We start from the raw sequence: 21259 nt of genomic DNA on the forward strand, positions 1-21259 counted from the left end.
TGGAAGGAGAAGCATAACAATTTTGCAAGTGATATACACTGAACGAAAGCAATCTGAGAAAGCTACTGCGCAAACGACAGAATCCTTGCGTACTAGATAACCCAAAGCCTCTGACATGTATATAAATTGCAGAAAAGAGTAACCACAGAGGTAAGAATTTAACAAAGGAAACTAATATATTGCACAGCTAACTCCAACACAAATAGCCCAGAGACTAGTACAGAAGCCTAAATAACAGCCATTTTTCAAGAAAATATATGTAATGTGGAGCAATTAGTTTTGATGATTTACTGTCAATAACTGCAATTTGATATACACAATTATTGAGCTATAAGGCATCAAATAGCCATCTAAAAAGTCTCATCAAAGAAATGCTGAAGGGCATACTATTTTAGGCTGAGCAAAATTTGAGATGCAGCTAAGCAAATTAGTTGCATTATAATAGAAGTGATATACCAGGTAAAAGAGGTATGTGGACACTCAAAGTCACAAGGCACGGTGCAGGCATAAAATCAATAGATGACAATCAGACTTATATTAGTAAATAGGAGATAAGATGCCATGAGGATATAGCTGAGATATCAGTCTCCACACTCACGATATGGTCGGTCATTCAGCAATCTCAAACTAGATCATAAACTTTATTATGTTCAGATAATTCAGTATGAGTATTGAATATCGTTCCCTTTGGTCCTTCGGTCCTTCGATCTTTTCATCCAAGATTATAGATGGGTTTCATTTTATGCTAGTCACAAGCTTAATGAGTAATTTTTTCACCATGTAGTCTTAAAGCTCCAGAAGGTATCATGTAGAAACCTTGAAAAAACTTTCCTTAAATAACAGCTCCTACTGACCCTAGATCCAAGTCTTCTCTTGGATTTTTATAACCTAAAAGTGTTTTATAATGCTTAAATTGAGTCAATACAAACCTCGAGGTTTCATAAAACGAGAAACAGGCACACCATTTCTTCTTCAAAAAAATTCAAACAAGTATAAGAAATTGCATGAGTGAATAGAAAGGAATACACCTCTACTAAAGAATATGCACCAGCTAATTAGAACGAAAAAAAATGTAGAAATGTATCAGCTGGCAGCTACTTAAGGCTTCACTAGACCAGTCAAAACCAATGCCTTGTAGTTCATATGATCTTAGCTTATATCTAAACTTCCACTAAATAGATCAATCCATTTGGCTATCAGTCACGTCAACATTTCACTAGTTTTTTCTTAATCAAATAGGTAAACGTTTCACTATCTCCATATCAAACTAGAGAGAGATTTCAGAAGTACAGGACCGACCAGAATTTTCCATTTCTTTTAAGAAAGGAAAATAGACTTAATCGCACAAGCATGTAAACTGCCGAACCACACATACTTGTTACTATTTCAAGACTGATTAGACCATGTTAATTTACAGATAAGCCAAAGAAAAATATAATGAGCGAATCAGTACATCTAATTGCAGATTGGTAGAGCAACCGGAACTCCACTGAAGCTACAGCTCACTATAGTTGCGCCAGACAGCTCGGAATTCTTCACGGAATGTATTGAGGCGAGCCTTCAAATTAGGACTCCTGAAGCTTGCATGAGCAAGAGTGGCTGAAAGAGAGAGAGAACAGAATTTTATTCAATCATAACATAAAATTTGAACAAAATTAGAATAAGAAGAGAGAACTCACCAAGAATGCCTATACCAAAAGCCCAAAGGACGGTTAAGGGGCCACAGGAAACAAACCAGAGGAAGAAACTCACTGCATAATTGCACAACAGTTATCAAACATAATTTCATATTACAACTCCCAAATATTCAACAGGAAAGAAAAGAGGAGAAAGGAAGATAGAAAACATAAAAGAGAACAAACACTTCCAGTACCTATAGAAAATATACAGACAAACACCCAACGAGGCCTTCCACAAATGAATATTGCTCTTTTAGTGGATGGACGCCCTCGAATAACCGGCCTGAGCAATATCAAATATATGTCACCAGCGGTACAGCCTCAGTATGCTTAAGAATTCAAATATACATGCATACTCACGTGAGTGCAGGCCTCATTTTTGCAGCTAAATGAGGTGAAACCTGTCTGACAGTTCTTGTCACCTTTTCACTAAAAGTACCTGCAAAACTGCAGGAACAATCCTTAGCAACATTAAAAAATGCAGGAATAAAGCATGAATGCCATTATCAATTCTTCGGTGGAAATTTTATTTTTTGATTATTAAAGAGAATATATTCAAATATCCAGTATCAAGAACGTGCTATGAAGTATTTATACGAAAAATGTCAATACACATTATGTCAAAAAGTCAATCATGGCCTATGTATCATATGCAATAGCCATGTTATACCCAAAAAAACAGTTAAGAGATACATATGTACTTAAATGTTAGGTGGCAAAATTTGTTTCACATGCATCTCTACACAAACAGATTAGTCTAACCAACAGAAAGTAAAACAGACAGTTGAAATTGGTTATTGTTCTAGCTATTGACGCTTTACCAAGAAAACTATAACATCAAGTTAACACGAGTGTTTTTCCTTCTGATATGGAAGGATGACAAAATTATTATTGACCAGGGGAAAAACATAGAAAAACTTTCAAGGAGTCCAAATCACTTGCGTCATTTCCTCTCCATATGGAGGGCAGGGTACACTAATGGGTAACGAATGAAAAAATCATTTAGGTCACTACTGCATCCCTGCATCAGAAGGGTATTGTTTACTCGTAGACCAAACCAAAAGACTATCCTGTTCAACCTACTGCAATTTTAAAGCCAAATAAGTCCCCAAGAAGATAACTCACAGCTAGAAAAGCTAATTTTTAACACTATGATAAATAGGAGAATTTGAAAAGTTGTGAATAAGACCAGTTCTAAGTTTGGAAATGCAACAGGTTTAATTCAAATAAAAAATATAAATAACCTGCACAAAAGCATAACGACAAAGAAGAGCAAACCAAGAAGGAAATTGATGTCAAAAGGTGCTAACCCACACTCAAGATGATGCACGTCCCTTGTGTTGGCAAAAATTTTGAAAATATTTCATTTGTTGCATGACTAAACCAAGGTATTACTTTATCTGGAAAAGGTCCAATTTTGCTACTCGCCGATTGGCTTCCATTAACTTTGCTCGCCGATAGAAGTTAGTCACAGAAATACCCTTGTCGTTACCCATACATATCAAATTTGCCTTTCTTTGCTAACGAAGCTCCAGCTTGTGATATTTAATCCAAGCTGGCTTTTTAAACTTGCCATGTTTGCGGACTCATGAAAAACCAACCCCTTTACCCATTTCACCCCCCTCCCCCCTTCTTCACTTTGTTTATTCTAACCATTTATCCCCTTCTCTCCACATTCCACCTTAGAAAGCACCAGGCAAGAACACAAAATATAGGCAAATGGTATGTACACTAAAACTCTGATGACAAATAAAAACCTCACCAATAGATCAGAATAGAATACCTGTCATTTAAAAAAGCAATACTTATCGCTGTCAAAAGCGCAGCAACAATTGCAAGTGGCCTCCTTAGAAACCCCAATGCTACCATACAAAATGCAAATGAATATACTTATGAGTTCCAAATAAACACTGTATAGCTAAAGCTCATATACATAACTCAATAATCCTTCCTTACCAAGAATAGCCACAATCATAATAAAGTAATTCGTCCTGTAACTGCAAAAAATAAATAAAAAAAACATTTTAAATGCAATTCAGAAAAAACTAATTCCCTAAATTTACAGTTTTAGCAAGTGCATTGAATTGGTAATGAAGAGAACGTACTAGTAGAGATTACACTTGAGACGACTGTTCCATTTGGAATAAGATCGGGGGAAAGTGAAGCGAGAGAAGAATTCAGAGAGAGGACGTGGTGGAGATGACCACTCGACTTCGCGTAAAGCCTCAATTAGATCCTCTGTGGTCACAGTTCCCCAATCCATTGTTAACAATTAGGCGAAACCCTAGAATTCAATCAACGGAGACAAAGCTACGATAAAGAGAACGGAAGAAAAAAAATGGAGAAGAAAACAAAGGAATTGGAATCTGGAGGATTCTGGAAAATTGTAGTAGTAAAATGGTTCGAATTTATGAAGATGAAGATGAAAGTAAAGAAGCACCGTATGATATTTTGGATCAAAAAGAAAAAGAAAAAGAAAAAATGTCTGAGCCCGGGTTCGAACCGGGGACCTCTAGTGTGTGAGACTAGCGTGATAACCGACTACACCACCCAGACACAACTGTAAATTTTCTATGTTCAATAATGAAAAAGAAAATATCTTAGAGATCGTTTGTTCGGACAATAAGTTATCATGGGATTAGTTATCCCACTTTTAAAATGGGATAAAAATAACACTACAATCTCGAAATAAGTTATTCTACCATTTTATTTCAATCAAACATGAAATAAACTCATCTTACAATTAATAATTTCGAGAATAATTATCCCTTATCACGTACCAAACTAGCCCATAAGGTCCTAGTGGATGTTATTCCTTCCGAGTTTAAATCAAATAGTACTACTCCCTGTGTTTCAATTTATTTGAGTGATTTTAATTTTGTACGGAGTTTTAAAAAAAAACAAAGTCTTTTGAATTTATGGTTTTAAACTAAATATATGTAAAACGTATCAAAATGTCATTTCATTTTGTGGTTTTAAATATCTGTAGAAAGTTGAAATTTAAAAAGTGTTAGAAGGGGAAAATATATTATTTTTCAAATGGGCTAAAAGAAAAGGTAAGACAAACAAATTAAAACGAATTAAGTATATTATTTTATACAAAAGCTTATGCTTAAATTATCTATTCTAATTCTTCAGACGAAACGAAATTTTCTGCTTTAATTATATTTTACAAAATTTAAAATATGATTGAAATTTTAACAATGATCAATCGACTATCTAATATGAAATAACCTTAAACTTGAAATAAATCAAACTCGTTGTGCTGACTAGGACCTGTCACATGCATACACTAATTTGATTTTCTATATATTGTGTTATACTTTATTTATTATTGATAATCATGCAATCAGTATCACCAACAATCAAAATAATACACCTAAATAACACTCACCTCCATAACCACTTTTCAAGAGTGCTATGAATGGTGAGCCTCCCACAGAACCAGCTTAGTTACAATAGTTATGCATAGCACAAATGCAAAGTACTGTGTATAACCTTCATATTTCTGTGTATGCCTTCTTTGATTTGTTTATCAATTAAATTTTATGTATAATTTTTTTCTTAATCTGTGTAATTATATATGCACCTTGTATAATTCTATGTTGGAAGATCTTTCAGTTTCGAGGCCTTCAATTGTGATATAGAATTCCGTTTATGGACATTAACACTTGTTTTATTTTTCCTATTTGGATGTGAGTGTTGGTCCACAATTATAGTTCTTCTTTGACTGTAGTAACCCAAGCACATTCATCAAATAAATAAGAGCTTGTCTCCATGGTCTATGTATCACATAGGCAGCAGAAGGGGTCATCCACCTTCATGTTTAGCTTGATCATTCTCTCTTTAATTAACAATTTTTCAACACTGCTAGCAATATTAGTATTTTATGCCTCGATTGAGCTACTGATGTTCATATTAAGGTTGCAAGCTGCTGCTTGTGATGGAGTTGGTTCCATTAATCGTAAAGCCAAAAACATTTTTATTATACAAATTCATTATGTTATTCTTTATAGTGTGAAGTTTTCTCTAATTTCTATATTATAAATTGTTTTGTGCGTTTTTTCTGTAATTCAAGATTGTTACAATAATTTGATGATTGTAAGCTATTTTATGATTATCCCTGATTACAAAGTCTTGCGCGGGAAAAAATTAATATCCTTTTATCAATGATTTATCCAACTCTTTCCTTTCACCGATTTCATTAAAAACCTATTTTTTGTCAGTATATTTTGATATTTTTGAGCACTAGACTTATCAACATAACATTGGACCCAAAAGAAGAAAAAACATACTGTAAATAAAAGAATTTATATGTTGACCACGCACACCCTGACACGGCACACTATCATCAAACTTCCAAGTTCAACACAGACACTGATAAAAAGAAGACGAAGAATTCCATTCATTTCTCTTTCCAATCTCTACATTATGTATAAGATTCAGTCACCATCACTCACAATCTAAATTATCATAAATTCATCTCCATAATCTGTATGCCTCCCTTACCAAAATTTCAATACAAAAAACTTTGAATTTGATTTGTTCTGCAATTGGCATAATCTGAATATCAATTTGACTACTTCGAATTGTTAGGGTTTGGGGATTTTTGCGGGTGTTATGATGGATCAATCGACGAGCAGAGATGGGAGGTTTATGATTGGGAACTATGTGGTTGAGAAGCAAATCGGGGCAGGGTCTTTTTCGACGGTGTGGCTAGCGCGCCACCGTATCGACCGCACAGAAGTGGCGATCAAGGAGATTGTTACCGCTCGGCTCAACACGAAACTCAAAGAGAGCCTCAAATCCGAAATCATCATTCTAAAGAGGATTAGTCATCCTAATATTATTCACTTGCACGACATGATCGAGGTCCCACTCTACTCAATTCAATTTCATTGTGTACCACATATTTAGTTGAACAAATTAGTTTATGCTACTACTCAAAAACGCTTAGAGGTAGTTTGGTAGCCGGTTAGAATTGTATTAGTAATATAGGAATTATTTATGAGTGAATCTATGGATTAATTATGCAAGATTTAGTTACTGCACTTTCTATCCTGCATAAATAATACATCAATTTCCTCATAACTTATATTAGTATCAGTTATTTGAGTTTCTCAATTTCAAATATGAATAACTTATCCTTAACTAGCTATTAAACGTGATATTACTTATGCAAGATATACATGCATAACTTACCTCCAAACCAGTTACCAAACAACCCCTTACTTTTTTCCTAGATGTTTGGCTAAACAGCTCAACTCTCTAAAATAAACATTTTATTTTAAAAAAAATAAGCACTTTTGGCTTCCTAGAAGCTTGGTGAAAGAGGCTAGTAATAATATGTATTATGAGGAAGTGTCTAACTTGGTTTAGGGAGATTTGACTCCCAGTGTAAAGAGTAGCTTTCCCTTCTTGAAGTGTAATGGAAACTTGCTGTGCTCTTTTTCTTTTTTAAACTCTAGATGATGATAAGAAATTCAGTACTTATACGTAGCTATGGATGGATAGTATATCCTATTTAGATTTTAGTGTAAATTTGGAACTGTATATTTACTATGTGGAGTTGCATTTTGTGACTAGCTTTATAATTGCTTAAAAGAGAAACAGAATGTTTTTCCGACCTTCATATATGTTCTTTTGCTTTTGATCTAAATGAACCTTCACATGCATGGGTTATAGGAGCTAGGAAAAATATATATTGTTTTAGAGTACTGCAGAGGAGGTGATCTTTCAATGTACATACAACGGCGCCAAGGGAGAATCGCAGAAGCAACTGCCAAACATTTCATGCAACAGCTAGGTCTGTGTAAACTGTAAAGCTTCTATTTTCTTTTGCCTATTTTCCTTATTCACTTTAGACTGAATATTCTTTTCTAGATGAATTCCACATGGTAATATTCATTTTCATATCATGCCACAGCATCAGGTCTAAAAGTCCTTCGCGAAAACAATCTAATCCATAGGGACCTAAAGCCTCAGGTTTGCTTTCCTTCGTGTGTTATGCTCAAAATTTAGTTTGCTTTGGTGGTTGCCTTGACAGCCCAAGTTTCAAATTTAATCATATGAATTTAGTTGTTTTTTTGTCTAAGGAGGAGCATTAGGTGCTGAAACATAGGTTCCTTTCCAGAAATTCTCATTTTGAAGTCATGAGCATGTAATGTCCACCATTTTAGCTTTTTTCTGAAATATTAGAAAAATGACAGCTGCAAAGAGACTACTGGTCAGTACTAATGATTTGACATTACCAAGTAGCACCAACCTTGTTCTTTCTGAATCCATCTATTATATTGACAACCAGGTCCTAGTAGCTAATGATTTGAAGGGAAAAAAAGGTAACAACTGAATTGTTGGAAATACTTGGCATGATTTACTGGTGACCAAAGCGTGCAATTGCATTATTCTTGAATAGCTAATTACATTTCTCTGATCTAGGTTTCTTATTATTAATTCATTAATTCTCCCGCCCCCTTCCCCCCCCCCCCCCTCAAAAAAAAAAAAAAAAGCGGAAGACATTCAGGGAGATGAAGTCCCAAACTAGTTGGGTCGGCTATATGAATCCTCATTAACCATGTTACTCCATATAACAACATAAATTCAAGGAGACGACTGTTTATAAACAAAATATAGATATTTTTATCTTCTATTGGGTACATTCTTGTTGAGGGAAGGGAATTGAATGTGTGGTTTTCTAGGAGTGAATAGTCTCTCTTTGGTAGTAATTCTTTCTTTCTTTTGGAGATAAGTACTATTCTGGAAACTTCTGAGAGTTTGAATTATCGTTTCGGGGGAACTGTCAACTCATTGACTTGTGTCCTTTGCCTTGATCTGACAGAACCTTCTATTGTCTGCAACTGATGACAACTCCACCTTGAAGATTGCTGATTTTGGGTTTGCAAGGTAAAGTTGTAGCACATTGTCAGAAACGTCGCTCTCCTAGTGCCCCCTTCCACCAGAGATTGTCTTTTATTTAACATTTCAGCTCTTTTCAGAAAACACATTTGCTAGATTCTCTTTCATTATTCCCTTATGTTTTATGATTTGCAGCCTTAGAGTTAAAGGTTCTCCTAAGCTGTCCACTCAAAAGTACCATTCTCTCTTGTCAGGTCTTTGCAGCCTAGGGTGCTTGCAGAAACTCTATGTGGGTCGCCATTGTACATGGCTCCTGAAATAATGCAACTTCAAAAATATGATGCAAAGGTGTTATTCTCTTTCTACACACCCCAGTCCATATGCTATTCTCTTTTAAATTCCTATTAACTTTTGGCTCAAAACTCAGGCAGATCTCTGGAGTGTTGGTGCTATTCTGTTCCAGCTAGTAACTGGCAAAACCCCATTTACTGGAAATAATCAAATACAGGTTTAATTTCTTTTCAGCTATACATAGTAACTTATTGGTTATTACAATTTCAGTTTGACTGGTGAAATTTAAATGCCTTGTATCCCTGTTCTAATTTTTTCCATTTTTTCCTTTAGTTGCTCCAAAACATAGTGAAGTCCACTAAATTGCAGTTTCCTCTAGATGCCAAGAATCTAAGCGCTCATTGCATAGATTTGTGTCAAAAATTATTGCGACGTAATCCAGGTACTTCATTTGTGTTGTCTAGATTTCAATTTAAAATCAACTCATTGACACTAAGACCTCAGTACTTAGGTCATAGTTTTCTACATGATTTGCCATCGACAAGGCCATAAGATTGAAAGCCAGATTAACCATTACATGGCATTTTCTCATGGAAAGTTCAAAATTTCTATTTCTGCATATCTGAACACACAGTGGAGCGGTTGACGTTTGAAGAGTTCTTTAACCACCCATTTCTTGCACAGAAGCAGCGTGATGAGTTATCTTGGTAAGCTATTTGATGAATTTTAGTACTTGATATGACAACACTTTTCCTGGCACAGACTTTATGTTTTGAACATGTTACACAGGAATCAGAGACCTCAAAGGGTAATAGATGGGTTTGCTCTGACAGAACACAAGCCTATAAGATGCACCGAGGAAACTTTTCAAGAAGATGGCGTACCATTTAGTCTAAATAATGATTCCAGCGGTCCTGATGATGGTCCGTATTTTGCTGGGATATCAGTGAGATCTTCCTGTGGATTTTCTCATGATGCAAAAGATTATAGGAAAGAAGTTACAAGTACGTCAAACAAAAGCGATCCTCCTTTGAATTGTAGCAACATCACACATAAATCAAATGTTATTGGTTCTAGTCCTGGCCAACACCGACATTCAGAAAGCAAGCTGAAGGAATCTAGTTCCATGGACCATAGACTATGTCCAAGAGGTGCTCTTTGCAATAACTTTCCCAATTTTCTTTTTGCCTACATATTTGAAATGAAAAATTTCCTTTTACTTATCCTATAACTAGTTTGGTTAGATTTAAATTTTCTGATTTGGCATTCACCTGATTGACTGATCCAACAGTGGCGGATTCATTCGAATTGATTGAGCGGGAATATGTCCTTGTATCTGGGTCCCTCATGGACTCATCTTCTTCAGCAGGTGGTTCTAGGCTTAGCAATACACCATTTAGATCAAGTTGTTCCCTGCAAGCCTCTGGGAACATAGACTCTAGACTAAGTGAGCCAATGCTTGTTGTTGGTCCTGCAACTAACAGCATAGGTCCTGTATTAAGGTTGGAAAGTCCCTCTTCTGCTCCAGGAGCTTCACAAGGATCCACAGATATTATAGACCCTCTGGAGAAGCCACCTGATGGCATAGCCAGAATTGAGTCGCTGCAACATTCTGCTTCTGCTATCATGGAGTTGGTAAATGAGAAGGTAACTCACGTTGAAGGCATTTTCCCTTAAAAAATGTTGGAAGTCCTATATCTGAATATGTTATGTGGTTCTTAGCATGCAGGGGTGAAGGGAGAACAGTTTAGTCTAGTTCATTACTGATCCTACAATCTTTTTTCTCCCATGCTTCATTTAGAGAGCAATACAGTTCTGTGGCGGCCTTGCCACTCTTATTTATCATTGGTTTAGTGCATGTACAGTAGGTGTCTAACATCTTTGCTCAAGATTTTTCATCCCCGTGCACTTCAAAAGTATTTTCAAGTTACCTAGGCATGATGAAGATGTATTTTTCCTATCTATTTATCAATAAAAAAATTAGATGTATGAACATCTTCATCTAGGTGCAGATAGACTTCTTGTTTTATTTTTTTGCTGATTATTCCTGGAAATTGTGTCAAACATATTTGTTGCGTTGCATTGTGTTCCATATCTTAAGTTTGAATTCATTTTCTGTTTCTGAGTTAAAAATATCTCTCTTGTGATAAATGTGAGTAGAAGGCGTATAAGTACAAACATGAGTTGTTTCCTGAAGTATGTTACATCTTTGCATACATTTGTTTAATTCATCTTTACATACATAAAGTCAACTTTTAATTCCCGAAAACCTTTTAAAAGAATTTCATAAAGCAATAAAAGCGTTTTTCCCAGGTGGACCAGGTTAAATGGTATCACGTTTTATTTTGATTTGTAATTTATGATCTAAGCTTCATTTATCTTTCTAGGTAAATATAAATTTCTAATTATATTGGAGATATCTAGTTTTGCATCCCATATATGAGATCAGCAACCAACTGCCCTCAATCCCAAACTAATAGGGTCAGGTAATGCCTCTTAGTATCCATTGTGCTCTATTTGTTCCTATTTTATTCTAACTGTAAATAATTCGTCTTTTAAAGCAGGGTTTCACCAAAACTAATGTTCTTTCATGTCTTGCATTTATCCCAAGATACAGAAGTTTTGATAACACTGGACTTGATGCAAGTGTAGTAATATGATCTAAGCCTAATCACATCTAGTTAATGTCTCCTATTGTGTTTTATTTTTTAAGTCCGTATTGATTCAAGAGATTATAGATTTTCTGAGATGACCTCCCTCTGATGTTAAGTTTATAAAGTCCCGTTTTATCACTTCCAATCATCATAGTTGCACCTACTGAACAAATGAAGATCCATGTTGAATATGACCAAAATCATCTTTTAGATGTGCTGTTATTTTATTTTTTATGTGCTACTTGACCCTCTTGTTGATGTGATCATCTCTAATATGTTCAATTTTGTGTGATTGCAAGTCCATGTTAACATTCTTATTTGTATGACATTTATGTATATTGAGCATTAAGGCACAACCTTTACCCCCACATAACATTATACATTACTGGGATCACAAACGTTCTATACAACGTGTCTTTCACTTTATTGGGTATCCTCCTATTATATATCACTTCCATAAGGCAACTCCATATTAGCCAGCCAATTCTATAAAAATTACAAGCTCTTTGTTATTTTTACTTAGTATGGAGGTCGTGTATTAGGGTAGAAGGTTAGTAGGTATGGAGTGTTGTCTTGTTTTTCGAGGGGTTTAGCCTTTTTTTTTATAGTGTCTTGCTTTTGATTCCACCATCACTTGTTGATTGTGTTTAGGTTATCACATTATTTTGTGGTTGTTACTATTTCCTTATTAGTTGTTTTGTTTCTCCACTGTCATTTCCCTTTTTCATTATCCGGATATGTTATACTTGAGTGGAGGGTCCTCCGAAAACAGTCTCCTTACCTCCACGAGGTAGGGGTGTGATCTGCATACACTCTACCCTCCCAGACTCCACTTGTGTGATTTCACTGGATATGTTGTTGTTGTTGTTGTTTCACATTTCTGAGAGCGTAAGATAAAAAAGAAGAAAATGAAAATACAGAGCTTGTGATTTCTGCACTGGATTCATTGAGTAAATCAAGTCCTCTGGTCAAAACTCTAGATCCGAGACAAAATTCCTTGTTCCTTAATAACTATAGCAATCTATAGCAATCAGGTTGATATCTCTTGAATATGCACCAACCTTGTTAATATCAGGTGGTGCTATCGATGGCGATATCTTTGTATGTGTAACTGCCTACTGCTTAGAAACTTTTTTGGCACTACTGTGTGCATTCTTCTGTTAGGTGTTCACTACGGGCCTGTTTGGAAAGCCAGCGTGGTAATTGGATTTGGTGTAATTGGTTGTAATTACTCTGTTTGGCATGTTTGGTTGGCCATGTAACTACTTGGTAAGCAGGTAATTGAGTGTAATTGGCAGAGGGTAATTAAACTATTCAATTCTCAGAGGGAGGCTATGAATTACCGTAATTACGTAGTGTAATTACAAGCTGATTACTTTTTAATTTCTTTATTATATTTCTTTCGTTTTAATTTATTTTTTATTACTATTTTTTAAATTCTTATTATTTTTATTAGTCTAATATTTTCTAAAAATATATTTTTTATTTTTATTATTTATATTTCATTTTCAATTTTTACTTCATGTGATTCCATGCAATTTTTCGTATTACCTTTTTTTAATTCTATGTTTATTTTTTCATTAGCATAATTTTATTAGTATTCTAATTTTTCAATTAAAGTAGAAGTCATTGTTGAACAAAGCTGTAGACTTACATTTTTCTTTTCTTTTAAAACATATTTATGTACTTTGAAATTTGACATAAAAGTAATATTATGTTAAAAAAAATTATTTGAAATTTAGAACTTATGTTATATTTTTAGTTTTATTTATTTTAGTATTATTGACTTGATATTTCATATTGCAAACCATTTATTTTTTAGGTAGACTTGATAGATTATCTTTTTGTCAAATGTTTAAATAATTTTATGACATTATATTTATAATGTTAATATTTTTTTTCAAATATGCATTTCATAATGTTCAAATAAATCTTGTATTTTAAATTATTTATAATGAATTAATTAAAATATATTAATTTAAAAAATATAAATCAATTATTTTTATAATATTAGTAAGAATGTATTATTAATTAATATATTTTCAAAAGACTATATATATCTTAAATATTTAATTTCATTTCATTTATAAAGACTCTTATTTTTCTAATATAAATTTTAAGTTTAGATAATTAACTTAATTTTTAAAATGTAATATAACCTTGTAATTACACTTGTGCAACCAAACAGTACATTTGTAATTACACTGTGGCAAACAAACATGTCATTGTAATTACTAGACTGTGTAATTATTAGGTTTGTAATTACTACCCTAGTAATTACATCAATTCCAATTATCAGGTGTCATTCCCAACAAACCCTACAAATCTTGATGGCTTGGCAGACAATTCTGCCTCCTTGTCATCCTTTTGGCTTGGCAGATTAAGCTATTATTGGACCAGTACTGATATTTGTTCACTGATGCTTCTCTGTTCTCTTTATAGATTGCCGCAGGCAGGCATCTGGAAGCATTTTCAATTGAGCTTGTCATGCTTGCAATATGGAAGCAAGCCTTGCATGTTTGTCATACACATGCGGCATCAGCAATTGAAGGAAGTCCAAACCCAGAAACTACCAAGTTGATGGAGATTTTAAGGGACAGTCGAGTTAGTCCCAACATTAAAGAGGACACTTATAACACTTTGGGGCCAGAGAATGTGTTATCTCATATTCAAACAGCATTTCTGACTGAAGTTGGGAAGGCAGAGGAACTTGCCAAACATATAGAGCGTGGTAAATATTTGAACTTTGAAAGAAAAAAGTACCTGGTATGAATAAGTACTGAAATTTATGTCCTCGTAAAAGAAAGTATTGAAACTTGTGCTGCGTGCCTCCCTGTTCTATTTGACCATTTTCTGCTTTATATGGGTCATGTGACCCCATTCCCGGTTACTGTGCTTTTTGCTTGTCCTTTGTTTTGTTTCCTCTCTTTCTTCTTGTAGGATGATAACTAGCTCTTATATGCCTGCTTAGCTTTAATCCATTGTTAATCAAGAAAAAAATATGCGAGCAATGTTGATGGTTTCTGAAGAGGATCTAGATATATAGAATTACCGACTCTTCTGTAGCTGCTGCTTGTATTATGTTTAGGTGCATCAAATGATTTTTTAGCTACCGTCTTACATCAGGCCTTCCTAGTTGTGGTAATGTTTTTAGTTTTTTTTGTTTGAAAATGACTCATAGACCTACTTTTTATGCCCTCAGCAAATAAAGATGAAGACGTTTACGTCTGTTTGTTGCTTGTATCTAGGAAATGCGGAGGTACCAGATGCTATGGAGATGATATTTCAATCTGCACTAGACCTCGGCAGAAAGGGAGCTGTAAGTATTTATTTTATCTTGGTAGTTTTTGGTAGAAGTGGAGCTAATTTCCACTAGCAACAATATATAATTGTCTCCATGTAACATTAGAACGAAAAAATCTTTAAATCTCTAAGATCCAATTTAAAGGATTTACTGGATATTAAAATGTGTGTCAGGTTGACGAGTACATGGGTCGGACTGAAAATGCAGTTGTGTTTTATTCAAAAGCAGTGTGCTTGTTAGCATTCCTTCAAGTGGAAGCACCATCACTTATTCTAAATCCTCCATTCTCACTGACAAACTCCGATCGCTATAGGCTTAGGAGTTACATTGATGTTCTCAATAATAGGCAAAGTGTTTCAAGGTCTCAAATCACGACTCTGCTCAGGTGTGAGGATCAGCACAGATCGCCGTGAAGGCAATAGACCAAGTGAAGAGAAAACTGTTATATAATGAGGATTTAACATATCACAACTTATTATGTATAGTTCGTTATCTGTACAGTTATTCTTTCACTAATTTTAAAGAAAGTGAAAAGTCCTTTTATATGGTTTGAAAGCTATTACTGTAATTTGAATTTGAATTTATATGGTTTACAGTATATTGCTTTGCCCCATGATTACCTTTGTGGTCATAGCTTATAACAATGTCAAGTAATTCAACAGAGGAAATGTATTGTATATTGGCAGTAAGGAATAGGTAATCTACATCCCAGGGACTAGAATAAAATTTCAGAAATGACTAACTTTTGGACATAATTAAGCTTCAGTAGCTATAGTCTAGGTATTTACCATTCATAGCAATTGTTTGCGCCTATTTCACTCCCCCACCCCCACCCCCACCACCCATGCCCTTTTTTGGTATTTTATATTGTTCGCATCTCTCTGTATTCTATATTTTTGAGGTGTCAGGGAGTCGTATTTATTGAGTTCATACGTGCATTTAAGTTGTATCAATAAATACAATATGCGTGTGTACAAAATTACAATCAACAAAAAATACAAGGGATTGTATTCATTCTCTCTTATATCACTTGTATTCATACATGCATTTAAGTTGTATCGACAAATACAATCCGCATGTATACAAAGATTACAATCAACAAAAAATATAAGGAACCATATTCATTTGTTTAATTTCACTTGTATTTATTTATTTTTGTATTACTTGTATTCATGTGCGTATTTAGACAATATCGACGAATACAGGCTCTGTGTATATAAAGATACAAACAACAAAAAATACTAGAGATTGTATTCATTCACTCAAATTTTACTTGTGTTTTTTTCGCTCTTGTACCACTGATATTTATTTTCTCTAATTAATTCTTATTTGACCCGCGACCTGACCCAACCCATCTCATTCAAACCCACGGACCAGCGGACTTATTTGAGTAACCTTACCTACATCATGTATATCTACTTTTTATATTAGAATAATTTCAAAGACATCGCATTTTGCTCCATCACACTAATATTATTCCTTATAATTTATGATATTATGCAAACCTCCTTTATGGGAGGTATCTATGGGACATTTGTTTTCTTTAAAGCGTTTAATAAGAAATTTATTTCTTTGAAAAAAGATTATTATACCAACTCTGACCAAATGGTTTAATTTTAAAAAAAATTCTGTTTCACATTTCTATTTCATATTTTTCTCACTACTTCCTTTATTTTAAGTTTAATTTAATATGTTCCTCTCGATCTTTCCTAGGATCTCAGAGTACTGATTTGTACCATGCATAGTTTTTGCAGGTCCCTTTAGACATTGAACGTATCGACGGAAGAATTAGGCGGGTTCCTTCATTTGAAGAAATGAATTCGAGCGGGTGCAACATTGAAAGTGAAGAATCCGCTCAATCTTTTCAATACTATATTGGTACAATATTTAATGAATGATTAATTTTTTTAAAAAGATTTTTAGCATTAGTCAAAGTGCAATAGTGTTTTTGTGCAGATGAGCAAGTCTAATCAATTTTTAATATTTATAGGTACTTGTATTTTGGTAGCTGAGTATGAAATTCCAAAGAGTGCTGTGAATCAGGTATTTTCTTTCATTGTCATAGAACTCATACATGTCTTATTTGTTCCTTGTTTTGGCTTTCATATTTGGACAGTTATTTTGGTTTCTTATTATTGTCTAATAAAATGCATAGCATATCACGTTGTTTTGGATGATTGTTACGTATTGTTTCATAAAGTATCATATTGTATTGTATCTTCATTTTTACGTAATGTCACACATCAACAATTTAAATGATAAATCTATAAGAAAAGTAGAGTACGACGTAAAGCTACTATGAAAAGGTATAATAAAGGATAAAATATGGTTATTAAATAATAAGTAAAGATAAAATGAGAAGAGAATATTAAGGTAACAACGCGATCATATCAAATCGGTCGTTACATAAAATGGGACTTTCCGTTGTTATCTAAGCTAAATTACTTATATAAGGAGCGGAAATCCACTTGACTTTAAGGAGAGGAGCACCCCACGCTTATTATTAATTACCCCTCCCGGGTAGGGATCAGGTATGCTGCTGGTCCTTAGAAGAACCAAGGGAATCCTGGTTCCATTAAGGCATTTTTTTCCTTCATGTGAAGGAAGAGTTCAACAGAAGTCATCTCTGCTTTTCTCTGAAATATAAAGAAAATTCATTCAATTTCAAATGGGTTCTTTTCGCCGGATATTTTATGGTCCAAAATGGTTTATTATCCTGTTGACCATAATAATACTTACATCCTGATAAAGTGATCCGTACTGGTGGAATAATTGCAATGGAAGTTGAACCCAGCGATCTCTTCCTCTTGAAGTATGAAAAAAGGAAGAAAAAGCAGTCAATCGGACTGTTTTCCGAATTTAAACAATACGAGACAATAAAATTCAAGTAACAATCAAAACAAACATGATATTTAAACTAATGATACAATATAATACAACGGGTAACAATGATCCAAACAAGGTGTAAGTATCATCAGCTTCAAATAAAATTGAAGGAATTTTATTTCCATTTAGCTTATCAGAATACATTTGATATTACTATTTCAGTGAACTTCTTTAAAGAAAGCTTGAGGAATATTTACATAAACTAAACCATTGCTTCATGATTATCCCTATCATCGCAATCAGCCACAGACATAGTTGCCTTACAGTGAGCATTCTTGTATGAATAATTCCTCGCAACAATGACATAGACACACAAATTTACTGTTGCGATGATAGCTAACAACCAGTAGAAATAGTCGAGCCGGCTGCTGTTTAGATCCTTTCCGAACCAACTCTTGCCACTTTTCTCTGTGGTATGATCCACAATGGTTATCAAGAGGCTGCTAATGAAATTTGCAGCACCAATTACACTAAGGTATAATGCAATGCCCAAGCTTCTCATGGAATCGGGTACTTGGTCGTAGAAGTATTCTTGTAATCCCACTATGGCAAATCCATCCCCTATTCCAAGGATTAGAAATTGTGGTGCTAGCCAAAACACACTCATTGTACTCGAGCCTTCGAGTGGATTTTTGTGAACAAGATTCAATCTTTTTCTTTCGACTAAAGCTGCAACGATCATAGTAGAAACAGAGAAGATCATTCCAATACCGATCCTTTGGAGGATACTAATCCCTCTCTCGTTTCCTGTTGTCCGTCTTAGGACAGGCACGAGGATTTTGTCATAGATAGTGACGGATATCATCATGCCAACGGCTGTCAGGGCATAAATTGAGGCTGGGGATATCTCGAAATTGTGAATGATCTTCCGATTCATTGTCAAGCCTTGTTTTATGAAAAAAGTTGCAGCTTGTGCTACACATATACCAAATGGTAAAGTTGTTAGCCAAATAGGAATCATGTTGATAATTAGCTTCAGTTCTTCCACATTGGTGACAGTTGCAAGTTTCCATGGATTCTGTTGCTGTTCTATCGAATCTTGTGTTTGATTTAGGATTGCAGCTTTATCAAGGAACCTGTAAAGTATGACAAAAAATTGTTTTCAATAATATATTCCACCTTTCCTGAATACGTAATTTCATGACCTAATCACGACTAAGTTCGAATCTTACTGCAGCCTTTTGGTGTGGCCTAAGAGCCTCCTTTGAGTAGTTTCTGACTTGGGAACTTCATGTAGATGCGAAGGATTTGAAGGAAGTTGCAGGTTTCTTTTTCTTATTGCAGCTACAAGCACGTTTAGCATTGGTGTGAATGGACTTCCAGTCGTCTTTCTGTAACGATACGATGACCTCCCTGCATAAAAGATGGCTATACTAGAAGCCATAACTACTGTGAGTATTACATCTGCCATGGCCCAGCTAACATGCTCTTGGACATAAACGATAAGAGTAACACCAAGTAATAGTCCACAGCATAGCCCAAAGTTCCACCAATTGAAAAAGGACATCTTTTTCCTTCTTTCTTCAGGATTTTCATCATCAAACTGATCAGCTCCAAAGCTCTCAAGAGAAGGCTTGTGTCCTCCGGTTCCTACAGAGATTAAGTAGATTGCTAGGAAGAAGATCGGCTCGTGGACCTTCCTCTGTTCATCACAAAGGTTACTCTCACAAGGTTTTAAGCTCGGGACCACTCTAGACATTGTCAAGAGAAGCAAACCCTGATCCACATTTAAGCAAGAACATGTAAGAGAAAATTCATCGGTTTGTTACAATGTCTTAAAGTTGAATGATTTCAGAACCAAATTTTGTGTTTATGCAGAATGATAATGTGATCTGATTTTCTCTGTTGTTCAAATACGATTTCCAAAAAGTTGTCATTAGTCATGGATAAGTAGAGCATTATGACCAGCTATTGAAAGCTAAAATATGGTTTTTAGCCAATTTCTGATTTTAACAGCTCATTACTGTTACTAGTCTAGTAGGGACAACAGCCTTCGCACATGCTTTTCTTTATTTTAAGGAAGTAATCTAAACTGCTATTTCATGTTTAAAATAACAAGTAGCGGAAATTGTGGTTACCAGGAAGTAGATTGTGGAAGAGAGAAGAACGGTGGTGAATCGTCCCAAGTATGCATCAGCGAGAAAGCCTCCCAGCAATGGCATCGAGGTGGTGACTCCTGTCCAGTAATTGACACTTTTTGCTGCTGTTTTGAGGTCTTGATGGATGACTTTTGTTAGGTATATAATCAAACTTGTGGCTATTCCAAAGTAACTCAGCCTCTCACTGAATTCAATCGCTGTTAAGGTAAACGGTTCATCAGTATCTCCACTTACATTACTATAAAGGAGCAAGTTCAACAAAATGTAAAATCCAAATTCCTTGATCTTCGAGTAAATATAAATCATGAGAGCAAGGAAAATTAGACATATAAGTGAAGCTATTTTTTGTATGCTATTTGTTGCATAGATGCTTACCAATAATAAAGAGGGAGGCCTTCCAGACACCAGTTGAACTCCTAAGAGGAACTCGTCCTTTATGATCAACCGAAGAATCATAAACCACTTTTTGATCATCAATTTCTACTGATTCTGCTCTCGTTATCTGCTTCAATTCCACGTTTATCTTATCCATTTTTTGTTTGCTCAAGATACCAAAGAAGATATATTAGTACTCAAGTGGTTGATATAAGAAGTTGGTGGGTAAGTTTGTCCACTTTATATAGAAAGAAATCCCTGCTCATTGCTATTGTTAAAGTTCTTAAGAATATGAGCACCAAGAAATGTGAAAGTAGATGGAATTTATTGACAAGGATTGTGACTTGAGGCTGACAAACAGTTCCTTCCACTAAACTAAAGCAGTCCTTGGCCCCTAACTCTGCGAATGGCATAGATGCTGCAATCAGATTCTTCTAGTTGGATCGATCTCCTGCCACAAAATCGCGATGATAGATATTGTAGCGGACTAAATTCACCATATTTTCAAGAGGCATCAGATAAGTGTTTTCACAGTTGTACTTCATTTTATACTTCTGAATATATTAACACATTCTGTTATTCGCATTGTAACTTGTTCTTATCTTTTATTTTGTCAATGGGATTTGAAGTCTCAACATGAGTTGGACTAGACACAAATTTAATAGGGATACATACTAATACTCGAAATGTTGGACGATTTAGCAGTAGAAGCATAAGAGTAACCCCCAAGGAGTTCACAGGTTCTAATCCCAGTTTTGTAGTGTGTGAGTTCATCTCGACCTTTTAGGAAAATTTTACCTGACATATGCTCTTCTAGGTTGCAGTATGTGGTCAGATGGATTAGTCGAGGTACATGCTAGCCAGTCCGAACATCAATGTCACAAACAAAGTACATTAACTTAGATTTTTAGTTTATGGTAAAAATGTCAGGAATTTTGTTGTAATTTCTAATAAGGCTAAATTCTTTTGTCTTTCTTGAAAACACTATTAACTCATGAATCACAATTTTGTGTAAGTTATTTTATTTTCATGTCTGTTGGGATTGTTTGGTACCTGTGTCACAACACCATATATAATAATGATAATAGATAATAAAGGCCATTAATATATCTTAAT

At 34.7% G+C, this 21259-nt stretch overlaps 3 protein-coding genes and 1 non-coding gene across 5 annotated transcripts; 1 reads left to right on the forward strand and 3 right to left on the reverse strand.

Moving 5' to 3' along the window:
• Positions 1 to 1200: 1200 nt before the first annotated feature.
• Positions 1201 to 4111, reverse strand: LOC129877701 (PRA1 family protein A1-like). Its single transcript, XM_055953231.1, has 7 exons — positions 3785 to 4111; positions 3636 to 3676; positions 3463 to 3541; positions 2040 to 2126; positions 1874 to 1962; positions 1680 to 1751; positions 1201 to 1599 (listed from the first exon to the last, which is right to left on the reverse strand). Exons 1-7 carry the CDS (start codon positions 3940 to 3942, stop codon positions 1496 to 1498), a joined length of 630 nt encoding a protein of 209 aa, XP_055809206.1. The 5' UTR covers positions 3943 to 4111; the 3' UTR covers positions 1201 to 1495.
• A 50-nt stretch (positions 4112 to 4161) lies between these two features.
• TRNAV-CAC (transfer RNA valine (anticodon CAC)) lies at positions 4162 to 4235 on the reverse strand. Its single transcript has one exon. It is a non-coding gene; the product is annotated as a tRNA-Val (tRNA).
• Positions 4236 to 5991: 1756 nt separating this feature from the next.
• On the forward strand, positions 5992 to 15399 carry LOC129876069 (serine/threonine-protein kinase ATG1c-like). 2 transcript variants are annotated; one of them, XM_055951374.1, is made up of 14 exons: positions 5992 to 6112; positions 6276 to 6551; positions 7365 to 7485; positions 7606 to 7664; positions 8518 to 8582; positions 8789 to 8882; positions 8962 to 9042; positions 9159 to 9267; positions 9460 to 9532; positions 9615 to 9976; positions 10117 to 10472; positions 13922 to 14210; positions 14728 to 14798; positions 14957 to 15399. In XM_055951374.1, exons 2-14 carry the CDS (start codon positions 6300 to 6302, stop codon positions 15194 to 15196), a joined length of 2172 nt encoding a protein of 723 aa, XP_055807349.1. In that variant the 5' UTR covers positions 5992 to 6112; positions 6276 to 6299; the 3' UTR covers positions 15197 to 15399. The 2 variants fall into 2 exon arrangements, with proteins under 2 accessions (XP_055807349.1, XP_055807348.1); XM_055951373.1 differs by having other exon boundaries at positions 6011 to 6173.
• Positions 15400 to 17748: 2349 nt separating this feature from the next.
• Positions 17749 to 20449, reverse strand: LOC129877013 (protein NRT1/ PTR FAMILY 5.6-like). The gene is made up of 4 exons (XM_055952488.1): positions 20144 to 20449; positions 19748 to 19965; positions 18842 to 19386; positions 17749 to 18745 (listed from the first exon to the last, which is right to left on the reverse strand). The coding sequence occupies exons 1-4, from the start codon at positions 20298 to 20300 to the stop codon at positions 17872 to 17874; spliced, it is 1794 nt and encodes a 597-aa protein (XP_055808463.1). The 5' UTR covers positions 20301 to 20449; the 3' UTR covers positions 17749 to 17871.
• Between the last annotated feature and the right edge of the window lie 810 nt (positions 20450 to 21259).

Source organism: Solanum dulcamara, chromosome 12 (assembly GCF_947179165.1).
Source record: "Solanum dulcamara chromosome 12, daSolDulc1.2, whole genome shotgun sequence".
Classification (NCBI taxonomy): domain Eukaryota; kingdom Viridiplantae; phylum Streptophyta; class Magnoliopsida; order Solanales; family Solanaceae; genus Solanum; species Solanum dulcamara.